At 41.9% G+C, this 20121-nt stretch overlaps 1 protein-coding gene across 2 annotated transcripts in view; it reads right to left on the reverse strand.

Moving 5' to 3' along the window:
- The window catches only part of ADAMTS16 (ADAM metallopeptidase with thrombospondin type 1 motif 16), a 91574-nt gene extending 72016 nt beyond the window's left edge, over positions 1 to 19558 (reverse strand). For both annotated transcript variants that reach the window (XM_061637779.1, XM_061637768.1), the window contains exons 1-6: positions 19085 to 19558; positions 18687 to 18786; positions 13586 to 13911; positions 6981 to 7257; positions 4479 to 4678; positions 1221 to 1304 (exon numbers count right to left, since the gene is read on the reverse strand). In XM_061637779.1, coding sequence (XP_061493763.1) covers positions 1221 to 1304; positions 4479 to 4678; positions 6981 to 7257; positions 13586 to 13911; positions 18687 to 18786; positions 19085 to 19489 — 1392 coding nt within the window. In that variant the 5' untranslated portion in view covers positions 19490 to 19558. The remainder of the gene's footprint in view (positions 1 to 1220; positions 1305 to 4478; positions 4679 to 6980; positions 7258 to 13585; positions 13912 to 18686; positions 18787 to 19084) is intronic.
- Between the last annotated feature and the right edge of the window lie 563 nt (positions 19559 to 20121).

Raw genomic sequence — 20121 nt, forward strand, 5'->3', positions numbered from 1 at the left:
CACATTAACCACTACACCACACTGGTTCTCATTTGGGATAAAGATAAAAGTATAAGAAAAGACCATCCAAAGGGCCTAATTTGACTCTCGATAGGGCTAATAGTACTCAATAATATTATTAGGGTTGTCACCCAATCAAAGTTTGCAATCCTAACTCTGCTTATCAGGAAATAAGCCCCATTGAACTCAACAGTGTTTATGTCTGAATAGACATGACTAGCATTACACTGTAATCAGCTACAAGTTGCAGCTATAAAATTAAAAAGTGCTGACTGTTCCTTTAACACCCTTTGCCATATAAGAATTGTTGTGGAAGGACATAAAGCAACGGAACAGTAAAGCAACAGATTTACAATTACAGAGCACCAATTTTGAGCGTAAGATGTAAAAGAAAATTATGTCACAGGTGTAAGATCAAAAGATTACTCTTTTCAGGTTGGATGTGTTCCAAGCACAAAAAGCTAAACAGTCAATGTAATTAAGCTGTCACTTAAGGAGCCCTGATCGCTCAGCACATAAAATGAAGCATTACATTGCTAGTGGAGCATTCTACTGTATGGGAGTTTAGGGTCAACTCAAAAACAAAAAAAGGAAAGAGGGAAATAATGGAGAGTAGACTTTAATGTCCCAGTCAACACGATTGTAACAGCTGGAATAGTGATGGAGCTGTTCTTCCATGGCTTGATAGAGGAACTATTATATGGTTCTGTATCTTGTGGAGTTTTAATTGCCTTCAGGATTGGACACTTCAGAAGCATGCTCCAAATCAAAGCATACCTATTAGCACCATCTTCATTACAAGGAGCTGAAGCAGGTTAAAGACTTCAGCTTTTCTTTTCATAAAAGCACAACTCTAGCAGACTATGCACACATAATGCTCTCAGTCACTTAGCCGTGATTGGGGAGCTAGTTAACCATTCTTGCTAAAACCAACCCCTGATTAGAGCAGAGCACGGAGTTGGTGCAACACTCAACCATACTGAAGGCTGACAGGGGAAGGGCAGGGAATTTGTGCCTGAAAGGGAGAGGATTGGTGGAAAGGAATATTTGAAAGACAGGGTGGTGGCGGCTTGAGCCATGACTCCCAGCAGCCAAACTCTAGTTAGTTCGCTCTTGTGCAACCATTTCTGCCACACATCTGGCAATGAACTTTAACAATAATAAAATTGGCCCTATTGTTAATTTGTTGTTCAAGTATAATAGGATATTCATGTTGGTACCTGGTCTTCTTCCAAAAGTATCAAGCCAACAACTGCAATATTAATATTGCCTCCAATTGTTCCATCTCTGAACAAAGCAGAAACCTACAAGGAAATATAAAAATGAACCCAATGAAGTTAGGGCAGTGCAATCACCGGCTGTGAACTAGAATTAGAATACAATCTCTTGGTTTCATTTGATAGCCATGAAGCCATCTTCTGTCTATGGAAAAGTCCTTGAAAATATGCCTTTTAAACAATGGTCTTCTTAAAATATTGTTCCAGAAACATTGCTGATGTATCTGGCCTATGAACACTTATGCCATATATTTGTTAGTCTCTAATGTGCCACAGGATTATTTCTTGTTTTTTTCTTGCACATAAATTTTTGCAATTCTTTTTTTTGTTAAAAGAAAATACGCTACAATCTAACCAAAGTCAAGTACTTGTGCTATTGATGTCAAAGGGAAAGTTATGCGCAAGATCAGTCCATGTGCTCAGTGAGAAGCAAAGCAAAAGCACATTAATGGTCAAGAATTGCTCGGGGGTTATTATTTTCTAATTTTCATTTACAATGGCTGTCACTTCCTTACTTCCTCCTTTTTACAACATCCTGGATGTCTGATGGTGATCAGAAAGCCCTTGATCATGTTCTCTGGACACAGGGAATATCAGTCTAGCTCATGAGCTGCTAACTGGTCCCTGTGGCCTCCTTGGAAACTGTGATTCTTTCTCCAAGACATTTACATAGTTGAGGTAGGTGGTACCCTTTGAAATTTGGCACCCCATGTTGTTGCCTAGTTTGCTTTTATGGTTGGGCTTTTGACTGCAGCTCTCTCATTGCAATCAAAAGGACTTAAATGTGCAGGCACGGTAAATGGCTATGGATGATGGGAGTTGTAGTTCAACGACATCTGGAGGGCCAAAAGTGCACCACACCTGCTTTAAAGAAAAAAAAACATAACTTACATCAAAATAACTCTCTTTCTGCAAAGTAGGCATGTGGTTTCAATGAGGATTTCAGGGTTATATAGGGCACAAAACAATGTGGAACACCAGGACAACATTTGAGGTTCATTAACTTTTGCTTTCATGTCACGCAGTTTTCATCACTCAGGAAAACTAAAGATTAACTAAATCAGATATACAACAAAGCATTAAGAGTGTTGCCCTTGCTGTTTACAGCCAGTTTACCTTAAGAACATTATGTTAGGGAAAAAAATATTTTGTTATTCTGCTCCCCTCTAAGGATCTGCAAGTGCCTCTCATGGTTCTTCTCCCTTGTTCCTCACAACAAACTTGCGAGGTAAATTAGGCTGAGATTGATTTACCCACGCTTGCCCAGTGAGCTTTATAACCAAGTGGGGATCTGGAGCTGTGCCTCTTCAGTACAAGTCTGAAAACCACTTCAGGCATTGTAGCCCTTAAGAGTTAAGAAAATACATGACGGGTAGCAGTGGGAACAGATGTGGCAGCTCATCCTTTGCATGTTTCAGCGTGACTGAGCATTTGAACCTTCTGTAAGTAGGGTTTTCCTGTGCATTTTAGAACTCTGATCTTGTAGGATTCTAAAATGTACAGAAAGACCCCATGAGTAGAAGAGGCTCCCTGCAAGCTGATGACATCCTTGCCATGACAAGGATGGCAACAAGAAAGGTTTTACACATATGCAGATGCTGTATAGGTATGTGGTAAGCACCACCAGCCATTTCTCCAAGGCACTGTTGCAAGTAGGAAATAGTAAAGAGGTGTCAGGGTTCTGTCCTGCCCAGACCTCAAACCTGAGCTTTCCTCAGAGGAGAAGTGAGAACCCGCAATGCTGCCGGTGACTCTGAAGAGCCAATGGATTCACATAACCCTGCCCCAGGAGACCGGAAGTCCCCACACCACCTGCTTGAGTTCTTGGCTGGCTCTCAGATCCTCATCCCACCCACGGCCCACCTGCCCCAGGAGCAGAGAAGATGGTGAGGCAGGCAGGAGCTTCAGAGCCAACACCGGAATGCCCAGCTAGTTTCTCAGGAGGAAGGGGAACTGCATGGAAGCGCCTGCTTGGACCTGGGACTAAGTGCCAGGAAGGGGTACTCCCAGTCTGAGTTGCTTCATTACTGAAGCAGCAGCTCTTTTCCATGCTCCAGCCTTCTTGACCTGCAGAAACGAACAGTAAGTGGCAGGTATTATAAATGAAAATGAGAAAATAGCATCCTGGTCAAGTCTTGGTCATCAATGTGTTTTTGTTCTGATGCGCAACATACAACATACTGTACAAGACTGGGCACTGGGTAGTTTTCCAGACACACTTGGATTTTTGCTGCACATGCTTAAACCTTCCTTTGAAATCAGTGGCAATTTAACTGACTGACTTTGGTTAAATTGTATTGGGTTTTGTGTGTGTGCAAAAATCTGTTACTATGAGCATGCAAAAACAACAGAGTCCTGTCACACCTTAAAGAGTAACTTTTTTCGGGCCATAAACTTTCATGGGCCAGAGCTCACTTCACAGTGTATGCAGTATTCTCAGTTTTAAATCATTGACTTTCCTAATCATTTTTCACAATTACCTGTCTATGTTCTGAAGAAATGTTTACTGACTTGTGATCCCAAGTGATGCCTCTGGCTACTCTCTAAAGCTTTTGCTAATTGTCACTTCTGACCTTGTGCCCAAGGAGAACCGTAAAATATTGTATGCTGTGTATTGTACTGCTGTTAATATAGTTCCCTAAGGGATTCTTGTTTTAGGGGGATCCTTGGGAATATTTCATTTTAAAAATATATTGAGAAAAATCTGTTCTTTGATATTTGATGAAGATAAATGTTACATATAAAGTTTCATTTTATTATTACATTTATATGCCACCTCTCCTCCAAGGAGTTCAAGGCGACATACATTGTTCTCTTTCTCCTCCTCATTTTTATCCTCACAACAGCCCTATCAGGTAGGCTGAGAGACAGTGAGTATAGGAATCACATATTCTTAATCTCTCCTCAGAAAGAATCTGGAGGGGCGAGGAGAGGACAAATGGCTGAACAGGCCATTAATGTCATAATATAGATGCACCTCTTTACCCTGGCCTTTGACACCAGAAATATTTCTTTTTAGGATCCACCTTATTTTGTGATTTTTAGGTTGTTTTTAATTGTTTTACATGCTGTATTTTAAAATTGATGTAACCTGTCCTGGGACCTTTGGGTGAAGGGTGGGTAATAAATGATAATGATAATATTATTATGTTATTATGTTTTCACCACCCAATGTGTCTCAAGAAAAAGGACCCATCATACCATATTGAGTATAGTCAGGACATAAGTAGTAATATTGTCATGGCCATGGTTTTGCATCATCTTTTTGTCAACCACCACTAAAGTCTCAACATTTAGCTCTTTGTTCTTGTGAGCCTTCAGAAGAGATCGTTTGTTTCGCAGTAGATATTTATATTCATCTGGTAGGATAAAGGTGTCTCCACTTGGAGGCTGGGGCATATCTGCAAGAGGCAAAATGGGAGATGTTCAAGTAAAACTAAAGTTGTGTATGTCAAATCAAAGTGACACCAAATTAAATAACTACACATGTAAACAAAATTATGCTAAGCATCCAAAAAGTAACTCCCACAGAGTGGGAAGTACAGCAAAGCATGACATCCATTTTTAAGGCAGAAGGTCCCAGGGTCAATCCTCAGCATCTCAAGTTTAAGATGGGGTAACTAAGCTGTGGCACTTCAGAAATAGGTGAGCTACAACATGATTATTGGTCATGCTGGCTGAAGTTGATGGGAGCTGGAAGTCCAACAACATCTGGAGGACAGACCACAGCTAGGAACACTGGAGAGGTCAGGCGGAAATGGGAGAGGAAACTGCCGATACTCACTTATTTGTCCCATGTTCGGGACAAAAATCAACTCAGCAAATACAATCAGTATTTGCTGCTCTTGTTGTTTCAGTCCGCCAATGATATGAAACAGTCCACCAATGATATGTAATTGATGGCTCCCTCCCCATTTGTGTTGTGTTTCCTTTGCACTGAAATGAATGTGGTGGAATAATGTGTTTCATTAAGTAGGGTAGTATTTAACTAACGCATCCCATTGGGGCAAAGATTACCACCACCGCAATGTGACTTCCCCCTTTCCTCACCCTTGTGCCCATGCCTCCCCAAATCTGCTCCAGAGGGTCAGGGGAACCCCTAGAACAGATTTAAGGGGCTTACGGAGGAAGTCCCATTGCACTAGAAGTAATCCTTGCACTGATGGTACCTTGAGTTAGTACCACGTTCGACATAGCCCATAATAAGTAATATAAAATCCCACCACAGTGAGCATGTAAAATTCCATCACAGTGGACAGGAAGACGAATAACATAGTTTTTGTTGGAAGCTAAACTGCAGCAGAACAGAAACAGTGCTACATGCAACAAACATGGGTTGGAATAGAAATTAATGCCTTCTTACTTCCCTAGCCACAGCTTAGCTACCTGAGTTTACAGGATCTCTTGTGTCAAGGCTAGAAAAGGCCTGTACTGACATCTTGGAGGGTTGCATCCTGGGGAGAATCAGCTATGTGTGACAAGAACACATCTTGGAGGGCTGCATCCTGGGGAGGATCAGCTATGTGTGACAAGAACACAGTACACTTCCAGAGGGCAGTGAGTTTATTCAGATGTGTAAGCACCTCCATACCAATATGGTTCTTAACATTTTGCTCCATCCTTTGACCGTTGTTTCCCATTTAGTGCATCATGCACACTGTATAGAAAACTATTAGCTGTTCCCATTTGATTTCCCATATACAAATGTTATCGGAGAAGTATGAAAAACAGAAGCCACACTACTCCAGTAATGTAAGATCAGCCCTTTGGAGTGTGCTTAGGTTATGTGTCCAGAGGGTACTGCACACTCCAACAGCGCCACCAACTTTACAGGGCTGTGCAAAAATGTTTACAAAGTTTAGCTTTTTAAGTCCCACTCATTTCAACTGGTGCATTAAACATGTGCTTACATCTCTCCTGTTTCAATCAATTTATCTATAATGTAATTAAAAATCTCTAAGCAGTTTATATTTTTTTTAAAAAAAATCAATGGGTCTTAAGCATACTTAATTTTGATTGAATTGTTCCAAAGATGTTGAGGAACAAATGAGCAAGTATGCAGATGTGTATATAACTGAATTTAATGTTTTTAAGATAGGTGTAGATGTACTGCCCTCAACTCGACTCCGACTTAAGGCGTCCCTATGAATAGGGTTTTCATGAGGCTGAGAGGCAGTGACTGGCCCAAGGTCACCCAGTGAGCTTCATGGCTATGTGGGGATTCGAACCCTGGTCTCCCAGGTTGTAGTCCAACACCTTAACCACTACACCACACGGCCTTGCTAAAAGCAGTGATTGCAGGACAGGTCAAAGAACACTGTGAAACCTTTATCCAAATGACCACTCTTAAAGTTAGGGAATATTGTGATAAATTTAGTACCAGTCTTTTGAGGTACTAATGTAGGAACGAAAAACTTCAGAAGTGGAGCACTAATTGCACAGAACACAGCAAGAGGTTGAGACTACAGGAACTATCAGAGGTGATTGCTTGCACAGCTGATATGAAAGTTGGTTGGGGCAGACACATAACACCAACATGAGATGTTTGAGTTCAAAGTGTTCAACTTCACTTCCTAGCTCTTACCTGTGAGGATGTTTGTTTACTGGAAAGACATAACTGAACTGCAAATGAACAATCTTAATAACAGCTACACAGATAATATAATTAATGGAGGGAGGTGGAGAAACGGTGTCCTTACATACATTTCTTACGCCTTCCACAAAAGTGCCGTTTTTGCCGCCGCTCGGAATTGCGATGATGCTGGGCTTCTTGAAAAACACTGTTGGGAGCATCCACTTCCCTTTGCCTCTCATCATTCACAGTTACCTCATTATCAAATGCCAGCTGAGGCTCAGTCGATCTCTTATACAGTACATGAGAGCCGTGACCATGAGCAGCAGAGAAGTTGTGTTTAAGTGCAATATTTGGAGGTAGTGGTTTCAGCAAGTAATCAGCTTCCTGAGTCCTTATCAAGCCTGACTAGAAAAACAAAACACAATTAAAGATCAATGGCTTCAGATCGTCCTTCAGACGACTCCTCCATTAGCTCTTCTTTCACACGCTGAGCTTCTAACCCATTTTAATCTGTACAGTAGTATTAGAAAACAGAGGTCCCATGAAAACTTAAAATTGGCTCACTACAAATCAGGATCTGAATACTAAAAACCTGCCTAGGAAGATGGACACTCTTTTCTCTGGAGCGAGCCCATCCTGCTCCCCATTTACCTTCTGGGTTTGAACAATGGTTTAATCCAGTTTTAATGTTTAGGCTAGGGGTGGGGGAGAAATTCAATTCAGTCCACGTTTAAAGCTAATCTATCGAGTCCACACTTTCCAAAACGATATGAGAACTGAAACACAGCCATCCTTCGAAATTCACACATATCTGAACTTTTTGATGCAGTTCTCCAGTTTACAAAAATGCATATATTAGGGGAAAGTGTGCATAAAAATGCATATATTAGTGAAAATAACACAAAAATGCTTGCAATAACATGTACATTATTACGTGTACATTGTGAGAGGGTGAGAGTGCCCCCAAATCACTGATGAAGTAGGTTCATTTCTCCGGTTCATCTCCCTCCCCAACTGTCTGTTTAATTGTGATAGCACTCCCTCAACAGTGGCAGCTACATTAAAAAAAAAAAAAACTACACCATCATGGAGCATTGTTCTGAAAGGACATCTGGGTAAAAACCAATGGTAGCCACCAGCAAACAAGAGGAGCACTGTGAGGTCAGTCAGCTTTTGCAGCTACCCAGTTCCCAATTTAACCCCCCTCCGCCATTTGATTACTTACCAATGGGACAGTGACTGGGCATTTAATAATATTACATCTCCATCAGCACTTCCATTAACCATGGTTTGCAATCTGTGGTTCAATAGTACCTTTGGTTAGCATACCAGAGCAACTGCAGACTTTGGGTAGAACTCACTGTTCTGCTGGTTCTAGTGTGTCTCCATCTCTCTCTTCTGAAAACGGGGGCACACAGCGCTAGTCAAACCCTTTCTTACTATAAAACATGGTGGGAGCAGCTTGAGTACTTTTTTTTAAAACAAATCAGCTTCAAAGATATTTCACAACTGATTGGCAGATCAACCTGTGGCTAATGGAAACACTTTGATCTGGAAACTAGTGTGTTTACAGCCTAACTCTAATTATAGTTAGCTCTGTAACTGAAAGGGAGGGAAGAGTGCCATACAAGAGGGAAGGAGGAGGAGCATGTAAGCTCACTTTCCTACCTATAGTTAGAAAAGCAGGCAATATTGCATCTGCACTGGGCTTAATACAGGAACAGCTGTAACACTTAAACTTTGGTTAAAGCTGGCAAGAGAAGGTAGAGGGGAATTGGCTGTAAAAGAGGGGAGGTACACTTGCTTCGATTTGCAAACCACAGTCAGCAGAGAGCAAATGTTATATTGTAATTTTGTATTTAAAAGTTAAGGTGAATTGTGAACAGCTGTTCAGGAAGAGAACCACTACTGTTCAGAGATTTTGAACATATCATCATAGTTCATAACTAAAAAGACAGCCACAACAGCTTACTGGGCAGGGACCATTTGACAGGATTGGTAAGAAGGCATAATATTTATATCTCGGACCACCACTCTCAGACCAGCACTCCTTCTTTGCTTGCTTCCCCAGTGGCCAATGAGAGCCCTTTAAGAATGGAACTCCTACACAGAGCTAACCCTTCCTCTGTGCTCTGTAGCTCATTATTCCATATAGCTGTGGATGAATGGCTTTTGGCATGCTCCTTTCCCCATTCATTCACTCCCTAGTTGAGCATCAGGATACAGAGAATCTCCCAAATGTGAGAGACTCCAGCTGTTCCCCTCTGAGGAAATTAGGTCAGGCTTGGACAATCTGTGACCCTCCGATCTCAGTGCATCCCACCGGTCATGTGTTATGGTGTACCAAGTGCTTGGTTGATACAGTTAGGTTGTTAGCATCGTGTTTATTTCTTGCATTAGTTGTATTTAAATGAATTATTATTTTATTGTATTTGTTGTTTTTTCTCTGGGATTGTGTAAACAACAAACAGCAGATTATAAATAATTTAAACAAAGATTCATACACCTGGTAAAATATATCCTCCCCACCCCACCCCGCTGCCCCCCTAGTCATTATGCTGCAAATTTTCACTTGCCCCGTTCTGTATCACTGGCTGCCATTGCTGGGGGTGGGAGAAAGTAAGTATAACAATGTCAGGTTATGGGGATAAGATGTAATATATTACGTGGTTGAGAGAGACCAACACTTGACATAGGGCTGCTGGTTTTGGTGGCAGCACCACATTTCTTTAATGTAGAGTTCTTTCCTAAGAGAGGTAGCATTTGCTTTGATTCTTTTCAAAAAAAATGAATGCCAGAAAACATTTCCTAACACTATGATGCACCAATCTATTTAATATTAAGCACTAGGGAGATTATAGCAACCTATTCACTTGGGAATTCCAAAATGGAATTCATTATAGCACAAGAAATTGCACCAAAGGAAACACTTCTCATCTGGCAAAGCAAGAGACTAGATGAGCTAATAAGTCTTTTCCACCACTAACCACTATGATTTTATATTTCCTAATACAAGGCCAAGTGTTCATTTGCCCTCTGTGTCAAGCATGGGTCTCCAAAGGCTATCTCTTAAATAATGTCTCCTACTTGTTATTGTGTTGTCATATCAACTTACAAAACACCACACAAAGGATTCCAACATGCTGCAGTTACTAGCATCTTTATATACTTCCTAGAACATGACAGTGTGGGAAAAAACAGGGTAAGCTCAAAAGTGCAACTTTTCATATCTGGGGAAAAATATAATTAGGGATAACAGGGAATTCTGCCCCAACTCTTATTGGACCTGGAACCCAGATTTCAGCTGGGTCAGAATAATTTTCAGAATGGACACAGGCAGTAGTATAATGGCAAACCCAGAAGTGCAGGGTCCTTTCACGACAGTCATGCCATGCCCCCTTAAAGCCACCCCCCCACTCGCTTGCTGGCTCTCCATCATTTTCTCCATACTCCTCAGTCCTTTCCACACATGCTTTCTCCTACAACAACAGATATCCCTAAAAGCCAATTAGTGTGAGTGTGTGTTGGCTATTGAGAAGAGTCTTCTCAGTGGCTCATTCACCTCCTTTTCACTCCGATTGTCTCCAATCAGCGGGGAAGGATAAGGAAGCATGTTAGAAGACTCTTCTCAGTAGCTAACACACTACCCTTTCATGCTAATTGGCTCATAGGATGCTGGAGACATAGGGACCCTGCTGGGACCCTGCTCCCACAAAAGTAAGGGATCTAAGACCCTGAGACCTTGGACGACTACAACCCTGGACACAGGACCTGTTGCATTCCAGGAGGTTCTGGAAACAACATAGGAGATGAGTAGCTAAAGTCATACCTGTGCCTCTGCTCATGTGTCCTAAGCCTGCATTAAGCATATATGTAAGAAAAGGCTGCCCGTAGTTTGAGTGGAATGGAATGAATTCTCTACTGGTTTCATCAAAACTTTTCAGAGCAAAACCAAATGGTTCAGCTCATCTTTAAGGTAATATTGGAGAAAATTATGAATGGCTGCTAGAAACAAATTAACCCTGATAATGCAAAATAAAAAAGAATTTGTGTTATAGTTGGAGAGTTATAGTACCCAGTTGGGAATATAGGCTAATAGGCTATGCCACCTGGACACAGAACTGGTTCATGGGCATAATAAAATAGCCAAACAATAATAAATAATTGCTGCTTCTTAAAAGTCTAAAATGATAAGTGCTGAACTTAGCAAGGAACTGTGTGTTCTGCTCGGTACTAGATAGGGATGGGGAGAAATTCAATTCAGTCTGCATTTAAAACCGAATCTTTAAAATTTACACTTTTTGAAACAGTATGAGAATTGAAACACAGCTATCCTTTGAGATTCACACATATCTGAATTTTGTGATGCAGTTCTCCAACCAAAGAATATGTACAAAAATGCATATGTTAGGGGAAATTGCTTACAGAAACTGCATACAAAAATGTGTTTATTAGGAGAAATTCACACTAAAATGCTGAAGAATTTTCATGAGGTTTTTTTTAAAAAATAGCAAATTACCACAGAAATGGGGAGAACTGAATTAAATATAAGAAAAATGAGAACCTCAGAGAATCAGAACTGACAGATCCATCCATCCCTAACGTTAAAGAAGATTCAAATAATTTTTTAAAAAGTAGCCATTCCTACTTTGGTGATCATTTGCAATTGGGACAAACTAACTATTTTTCCACTCCAATGCAACATCTTTTTCTTTCTTTCTTTCTTTCTCCTATTTATATTTCATGTTCAACTTGAGGAAAAGCTCTGAGAAAGGTATTACACTACTACTGCTGTCTGGATTTTTTCTTATGGTCCTACACAGTTACCTATATTTTTAGGTGGTATGCAAAATGTGCTGACTCTTAACATCCATTGATGATTTGCATGTATGAAAGTGCCATTGCAGATTAACTACTTTCCTGTTAACCAAACTGGGACCAGCTCTTCAACTGGTGAATGATCAAATTACATACATGCATGTGTGAATCGGCCCATGACCTCAGGTTTCTAATGAATGTAACCAGGAATGTAGTATGTAACAAAAAAGGAGAGCTTGTAAAGGTTAGGTCCCCTGTTCAATTACTCATGAGGAGGCACAGGTCAAGTGGTGTCCTACTCATGGTTTGCTTAACCCTTGCTTAACCCACAAAACCAGGGCCTGCCTCTGCAGCCATTCCTTCCCCATCTGCTCCTATCCAAGGGTGTTCCCAGCTTACTCAGGGGAGGAGAATGAGATTCAGCAGAAGATTCAGCTTCTTGGCAGAGATCCCGTTCCCTCCTGAGAAGAGCTCTGAGACTACATGTCATAACATCACTGAAAGTGATGCTGTTCATATCAGTTCCTGCAGATGGAGGGCTATGCTGATGGAAATAGTCAGGAATAGCATCGTCTTCCCACCAGGGATGCTGTGATGTATGGTCCAAGTGCACTCCTCAATGGGAAAGGAAGCTCTGCAGAGGAGCTGAGACCACCTCTATCATCACTGGGTCACCCTTCTCCTACCTTGGGTATGTTGGGTGGACAATTTGGCAGGGAGAAAGGGTGGCAGGGGCAACAGCAGGCATTTCAGGGCCCATGACTGTTTTTATTTAGTTAATTACTTCAATTTTATGTCCTGCCCTTCCCGCATTCCTGACCACTAAATCAATACATCAAACATAATGGATCAAATACACACATACATATGAATGGAGGGGGGCAGAATTATAGGTTCTGTAAAATTATGCATAGTATGGACAAATTGGATAGAAGTCAGTTTTTCTCCCTCTCATGTGATAGCTCAGACTTGGAGCCACCCATGAAATGGACTGATAGTGGACTGAGGACAGACAAGAGGAAGTTCTTCACCCATACATAATTTTTGTGAATTATTGCCACAAGATATAGTGATGAACATTGGCTTATATGGGTCTTAGAAAGCGTTAGACAAGTTCATGGAGGACAGGTTCATCAATGGCTGCAAGCGAAATGGAACCTCTATGTATAATAACAGCATATTTTAGAATACAAGTTGCTCTAACAGAAACAGCAGGGAAGGGCTATTGCCTTCATGTTCTACTTGGGGGTTTCTCAGAATACTCTGGCTGGCCACTGCTGGAAACTGCATGCTGGGCTAGATGCAACTTAGGTCTCACCCTGCAGGCTCTCAAAATCTTAAGAAATATATGTTGATATGTTGAAATATATTGCACACTTACATACCACATCCACATTATACATGTAAAGATTATGATAACACTTTAAATAGTCATGGCTTCCCCTAAAGAATCCTGGGAACTAAAGTTTGTTAAGGGTGCTGAGAGTTGTTAGAAGACCTCTATTCCATTCACAGAGTTCCATGGGAAGAGGGACTGATTGTTAAACCACTTGGGAAATTGTAGCCCTGTGAGGGAAATAGGGGTCTCCTAACAACTCTCAGCACCCTTCAAAAACTACGGTTCCTTTGAAAGAAGCCAAGACTGTTGAAGTGGTATCATAGTGCTTTAAATGTACAGCGCAGATGTACCCCCCCACCATATATCTATATAATACATATGACAGTAAAACGTATGTTTGCTGGGTACACATTATACTTTTATGTATGAAACATTCTGCATGTATTTCAAATGCAAAACATGAAGTGCCTCCTTTTGACATTTCCACAGATGTTTTACCTGTACATCCATCATGAATTTTATTTTACCTGCACATCCATCATGAATTTCATTTTTTAAAAATATCTCTTTACTTACCAAGCCTCCACATGTTGAAAGTGCTACGGATGAGTTTTTGTGCAGTCGCAAGACACCTTGATAAAAGCAGAAGTCTTCTGCTGGGTATGTGTGTACTGATTTGGTTCTCCCCTTGCCCAAGGTCTGTATTGTAAATCCAGGTGCCACAAGAAAATCAGAAGTTTTAAGGTCAAGCTGGAAGTCATGGCCAAATCCATGGAAACGGAGGTGCAACGAGTCAGTTCCTCCCTCTGATGTCGATCTCTTCCTCCTTTCATGGTGTGCAACTCCATGACTTACATAATCCCCATTTTGGTCTACTTCATATGCTGTCACAATATCATATTCTGTAAACAGTCAAGGTATGGAATCAGAACATATGGCCGCATAGACATCTATAGGTGCAAACCACTTTTGGCTACATGTGTGCTGTTGTGCCTCTCCTCTCACCCACCACCTCCTTCCTTGTCTGTAGTAGCAGATGAGGAGGCACGTTATTTATTTCTTCCCGAATACACTTTTATACAACAATGCTGCTTTACCTGCTCAACCCTTGCTATAAACACCAGGCTTCCCAGCAAGCCTCACCCCCTTGTGCCTCCTTATGTACTTTCCCCAAGGCCAAAGTTACGGGTTAGCTACCTTCACTGCCACCGTTTGATACTTTATTCCACACTCTTGTTTATATTTTGCTACCTTGTGTGCATCTTTGTAGCTGGCCAAGAACCAGGTGTGTTTTTGAAAACAAACAAATTTATTTAAAGAACAGATTTTACTTCAGCAATAATACTTTGGTTCAGGTACTTCAGCATGTGGTTTCATGTTCCTCACTTTAATGCAGTTCTCATAATACCTTATTCAGTTTCCAATACCAATATAATCCTGCCGATCTAATCCCACTACAACCCAACTCTCACCCACTCTCTACTAGACCAAATCCCTATCTCTTCAAACATCCAGCCTTATCTCTTCACAAGTCCAACCCTATCTATACTGAACCCTAACTCTTTACAAACTCTTCCCTGTTCATCAACTGTCAAGCAATCCAGTATAAACATTCAGTCCTCAGACACTCAACCAATCACAAGCCAGCCTACCCCAACATTCTATCTCACTCATTCCCCCCCTCCAAACACTCACCACTTACCTTAAACATTCAAATATATTAACTTACCATATATAACATAATACAAACACATACAACATTTTTACATACAAGTGTGGAACATCACGTGTATGCCTACACTTCACTTTGCAGCTTGGCTACTAAAATGGTATTTGGTATGATCAGAATCCAGAGAGCTGCATTCATTTGTTTCCCCTCACATGGCTAACATAGGTTTCCCAGCCATGCCATACAGGTACTCAAAATCCCATTTCTCAACCAAAGGGAGATAGGCTGAAGTAAGAAACAAATAGCCATACATTGTATGCCAGGGGTAGCAAATATGGTGCCCTCCAGATATTGTTGGACTACAACTCCCATAATTCCTGACCACTAGCCATGCTGACTAGGGGTGATGGGAGCTGGAGTCCAACAGCATGTGGCGGACACCATCTTGGCTACCCTTGCTGTGTGTCTTACAAATTTGTTATGCATTGGCTTTAACCATGTGGCTGTAGTCTGCAGTGTCCAACCAAAACAGGAGATGAACTTTACCGAGCTTCTGCAACCACCATGGGACATAGTATCACGCAGCTTCCCATGTGATTGGGAAATGGGGACAAGTGCTTCTGCACACTGCTAAAGCTGCCCCACAGAAAGTTTTTAAATGGCAAAATGGTAGCTAAGTCAATTATTTATTTAATTTTTATCCACTGTTCACCAGAAGACCTTCAAGGAAAGTAACAATTAAATTACAAAAATAGTCAATAAAACATTAAAAGCAGAAATCACAATTCAGTTTTTTGTTTTTTTAAAAAAAAAATACCCACTCCATCTATACACATTACTATACAGGCCAGTCACCTTGTTCAGAAGGTGTGGAGGTGTGTCAGCTGGCACCACAAGACCAGCAATGTCATCACCAGGGGATAAGATTGTTCTATATCTTACCAGGGTGTCATTGATAAGGCCCTCTGGCAGGTTGGGGGATCCTCCTCCCAACTTCGGTAAATGACAGTAAATGACCCTTCTCAGCCCTGCCCCTGCCCCTCAGCACACCATTCTTCAAGGCACCTTGCATGTTCTGCAGCTCCCAAAGCTTCTGTAGGAAGCTGCCCCTTCTGAATGGTGGGGGTGCAGGACACATACTGTTAGGAGCAGCTGCTTCAAGGTCCCTTGCATGCCTTGATTTGGCAGCTCTTGAAGCTTCCTTTGCACTCCACTGTCTCTCTTAAAATTACACCATCTCATACTTTTTCTCTCCCACAAGAGAAAGAGTCGTAGGTGGCTACGTCCTTGAGACAGAGAAAGAGGCTTTGGCCCTGCCTATTGCTGACTTTGTCTCAACCAACCTATAGCATGCTACCTCCACAAATTTCTTCTGAAGGAAGGAAGGAACTGCGCTTTGCAAGCACCACCAATCAGCTGATTGACCTTTGCCTGCAGTGATTTGATTTCATGGTAATGTCAAGTGATTGACAGGTGAACAGAACCACCCACATCTCAAAGTTGGCCCGTGAGGAGATGGGCCGGATCCAGTTTCCCACCCCTGCATAAAAAGTTCTGTGGACCATGACCGTTTTGTCTTTTTTGCATTAATACATTATTATATTTAAAAAAATTAAAAAGCAGATACGGTTTCCTAGCATTTGTTCTGCATTTTAAGTGTAAACGACAACAATGCCCAGCTTCTTCTAATGGCAGTGGGGAAATGAATAATCTTGTCATGTTGAAGGCCTAGATAAGTTTTACCAGAGATAAGTTTTACAGAGTTAAAGGGGAGAATTAAATGCACGACAGTTCCATCTTGCCAACTGCCATGTAATTAATACATCTAACTCCAACTGACAAAGAACATCAGTTTCTGCAAATATGTTTAAATGCTATCTCGACAGTATTGCAAATAAATGTCCTGATAAAATTAATAAGGAAATTCCACTTGAATTCAAACAAGCCCTGCACTTAATGCTTTGGGATAGCAATGTTCACATTTAGCACCCTCTAGTGTTTCTTCTTATCTCCACTTGCAGATCTTCCTTTATATTAAGACAGCCTTGTAAATTAGCCAGCATAAGTTACTAGCCTGCAACAATTTTTTTACTTGCTTGTTTGTTACTTGTAAAAGGAACTGGCAGGGGGATGGATGGAGAACTCCCAGTCTGCTCTGACAGCCCCATGGCTTCTATGCTGAGTGTGTAATTAGAGACTTTGCCTCACATGCATCCAGCACAGAAGCTTTGTGGGCTGGGGGCGGAGGCACAGATCATTCTGTCCCTTTGCCACCGCCCACATGTATTTCTGTGTTAGACATGCAGGAGGTCCACTTGCTGCATGTTTAGCAACAGGAAGACGTCAGTGTGCCAGTGGAGGGAAGGGGCATTCCTTCATCTGCTGCCAGTCCTTTTGCTGTCTATGCTGGATGTGAAGGAAGGAGTTTCGCCTCCTGCACATTAAGTATGGAAATGGAGTAGGCTGCCTGCCAGTAGGCAGTATGGAAATGCAGGAGGCTGCCAGAGAACCGATGAAGCACTCCACGTCTTTGCTGGCAGCCCACATGATTTCTATGCAGTGCTAGGAGGAGGAGGTGGAAGAGGAAGTTTTCCTTCCTCCTCCTTGCCCAGCACAGAAACACACTGGGCTGCTGGAAGAGGGGCCAAGCATTCCACACAGCAATTGTGATCCTCTTGTGTTTCTATGAAAAGAGCCCTTCTTCATCACAGCACAGAAATACAGTTGGCTGTCAAAGGAGGGGCAATGCACTCCATCCCTCTTCCAACAGCCTGCTCGCTTGCCTGGGTGAATTTCCTAGTCACCTATGGCGACTAGACAAGCGGTTAAAAACAAATCTGCTTTAAGAATATCCTTTTCTGATACTATTACAGAATGGAATGTTTCCAGTAGGATATTTTACATCTGGAGGTTTTATAAGCCTAATAAAAAGTGGAACTTCCTTTTGTCATGATCATGGAAAAAGGGTGTAGATTTTAGATCTAACAATATTTAGATTATTAATAAGTCAATTTTGAGCAGAACAATTTGCTGATAGGCTTACTTATGTAGTAAGACCTCACTGAGGGCAACAGTTATTTATTAGCTTGGATGTGCGTGGGTGTGATTTCCTCATCCATTAAGTTATTATTCTTAGGTTTTAAGTTACAGGGCAGCCACTCCAGACTGGAAGAAAGCCAGTTACAGATATATCCATTTAATTTAAGAAAGCCACACTAAAATAGCTTATACACTGATGTGCATGTGGAAATCCATGAACACAGTTCAAAAGCAATACATCAATTATAACCCACATTTAACCATTTCTACTATTCCAAATATCAGCAGATAAATCAAAGAGTTTGTTTAACTCGGCATTTACAGAACGTTGCATGAGTTTTTACAGCCCAATCATACGAATATATTTTTGGAATTAAGCAGCAATCCTACACTTATGTAAATGAGAGTAAGCCCCATTGGGCTCAATGGGACTTACTTCTGAATAGACATGGATAGGACTGTGCAGCCTAGAATAATCTAAATGTTAGCAGCACAGTTCATAACACTTTCATTTCCTAAGAGCATGAGCTGTTGGGTGCTCACACAAGATCCTATTAATATGGCAGAACCTCAACCAACTGTTCCAAATAAACACTTCAATGTTTATTCCCAGACAGGTGTGTATACAGGCTATTCCTGTGCACATTTACCTGGGAATAAGTCCCACTGAACTTAATAGGGCTTACTTCCAAGTAGGCATGTATAGGATAGCACTGCATGTCTGCAATGCTATGCACATTTCCTTGGAAGCAGGTCTCACTGAACACGCTGGAACTTCCTTCCTTCCAAGTAAATAGACATAAGGATTTAGTAAAGAGATCCTGAGCATAGGTAGAGAATTATAAAGGAAGTCAAAGGGATTTTCATTAGACACCAGTCACCTTACATACTATGATTCTTCTAATATAATTTAATCAATCCAGGGGTTAATCCAAGGTAGGATCTGAGAAAATTACTTAGCTCACTTACCACTGTTGTGGGTGAACTCGAACAACTCTGAGTGCAAAGAGGTACGGAGGAGATTTTGGCTCCCAGCAGCTGCTTGACCCCCATAGGCCACAGGTGCACACTGGAAAGGGGGAAGGGGATTGGGAATGCAAAGATGTAAGAAATAAGGGTCAAAACTGAAAAAAAGGTAAAAACTTGAGGGGAGTAAAAATACTTTATTTAGAACACTGTATATATTGCAAAGAAGGAATTAATGCAATCAACATGGAAGAAGAGAAGGGTTTTAAAATACTTTATTTAGGCTAACATCGCCGTGGAGATGACTATATATTTGCAAATACGTTATTAATGCAACTGTAAGAGAAAGGGGGAGGAAAAGAAAGGGAGGGGACTAAGACAATGACTCTGGGAAAACATACCTTGAGCAGCGTTTCAAAGAGAAGCAAAAGCCACAGCCTCGCTAAGCTGTTTGAATGCATCCTCTCCCGCAAAGCGGAGATTTGCAAACAACCCCTAGTGACAGAGCAAATCCTATGCTCCTGTTTTGGAAAGGGAAGTGGAGCCCGTTTCCAGGGTGGCAGAGAGCTGCATGCCCGGCGGGGGGCTGTGAAACGGCAACCTACAGCGAATTCATGACATGAATGAACAGATCCCCCCACTTTGCTGCTGCTCTGCTGCAAAGAGAAGGACGCCCAGGGGCTAAAAGGTGCCTCGCCAAGAGTAGTGGTGGTCGCGGCGGCGGCACGATTTGCTGGCGAGGAGGAAGGAGACGGATCGGGGCTGCTCGGCGCGCCAGGTGTAGTTCTCCATGGCCAGGCGCCCATGTGAGCTCCTGCAACAGCCTCCTTTTGCAATGTAGAGGGGCAGCCAGCCGATTCCCGCTGAGTGACAGCTCGCCCCGTCCCGCCCAGCACCTGCAGGCGCCGCCGGGAGCTGCTGCCACCTCCCACCCAGACGCGAAGAACGCGCCTCTGCAAAGGCGAGAGAGAAGGGTGGGTGGGACTCTCGGCTCAACCTCACTGACTCTCCCTTTGTCCTCCTGGAGTAAAAGGAGCGGGGGACGGTCAAATTATGCAAAAAGATGTGTGTGTGAGTGAGTGAGTGAGAGAGAGAGAGAGAGAGAGAGAGAGAGAGAGAGGCTTGGGGCATCAGGGGTTAATTCATGCCAGTTTTCACCAGAGGTCTCAGACTGCCTGCCAGGACTTAACTCTGGAATATATGAAGAAAAATAGGCAAAAGTGTTCTTGAACAGGTACAGAGTGCATTTTTTACCACCACTGAAGGCCTGGTCTACATATACCCCAGAAGGAGATGGCAAAATCTTGCAGTGATAGAATGAATAGCTCCGGATGTCAGTTCAGGATGCAGGTGGGGAATGTGTTGCTTTAAAATTTGCTTTCTTTCATTAAAAAGCAAATAATAAAATCCTTCCCCCAGCCCTAAAACTAGAACAGGA

Source organism: Rhineura floridana, chromosome 1, assembly GCF_030035675.1.
Source record: "Rhineura floridana isolate rRhiFlo1 chromosome 1, rRhiFlo1.hap2, whole genome shotgun sequence".
Taxonomy (NCBI): domain Eukaryota; kingdom Metazoa; phylum Chordata; class Lepidosauria; order Squamata; family Rhineuridae; genus Rhineura; species Rhineura floridana.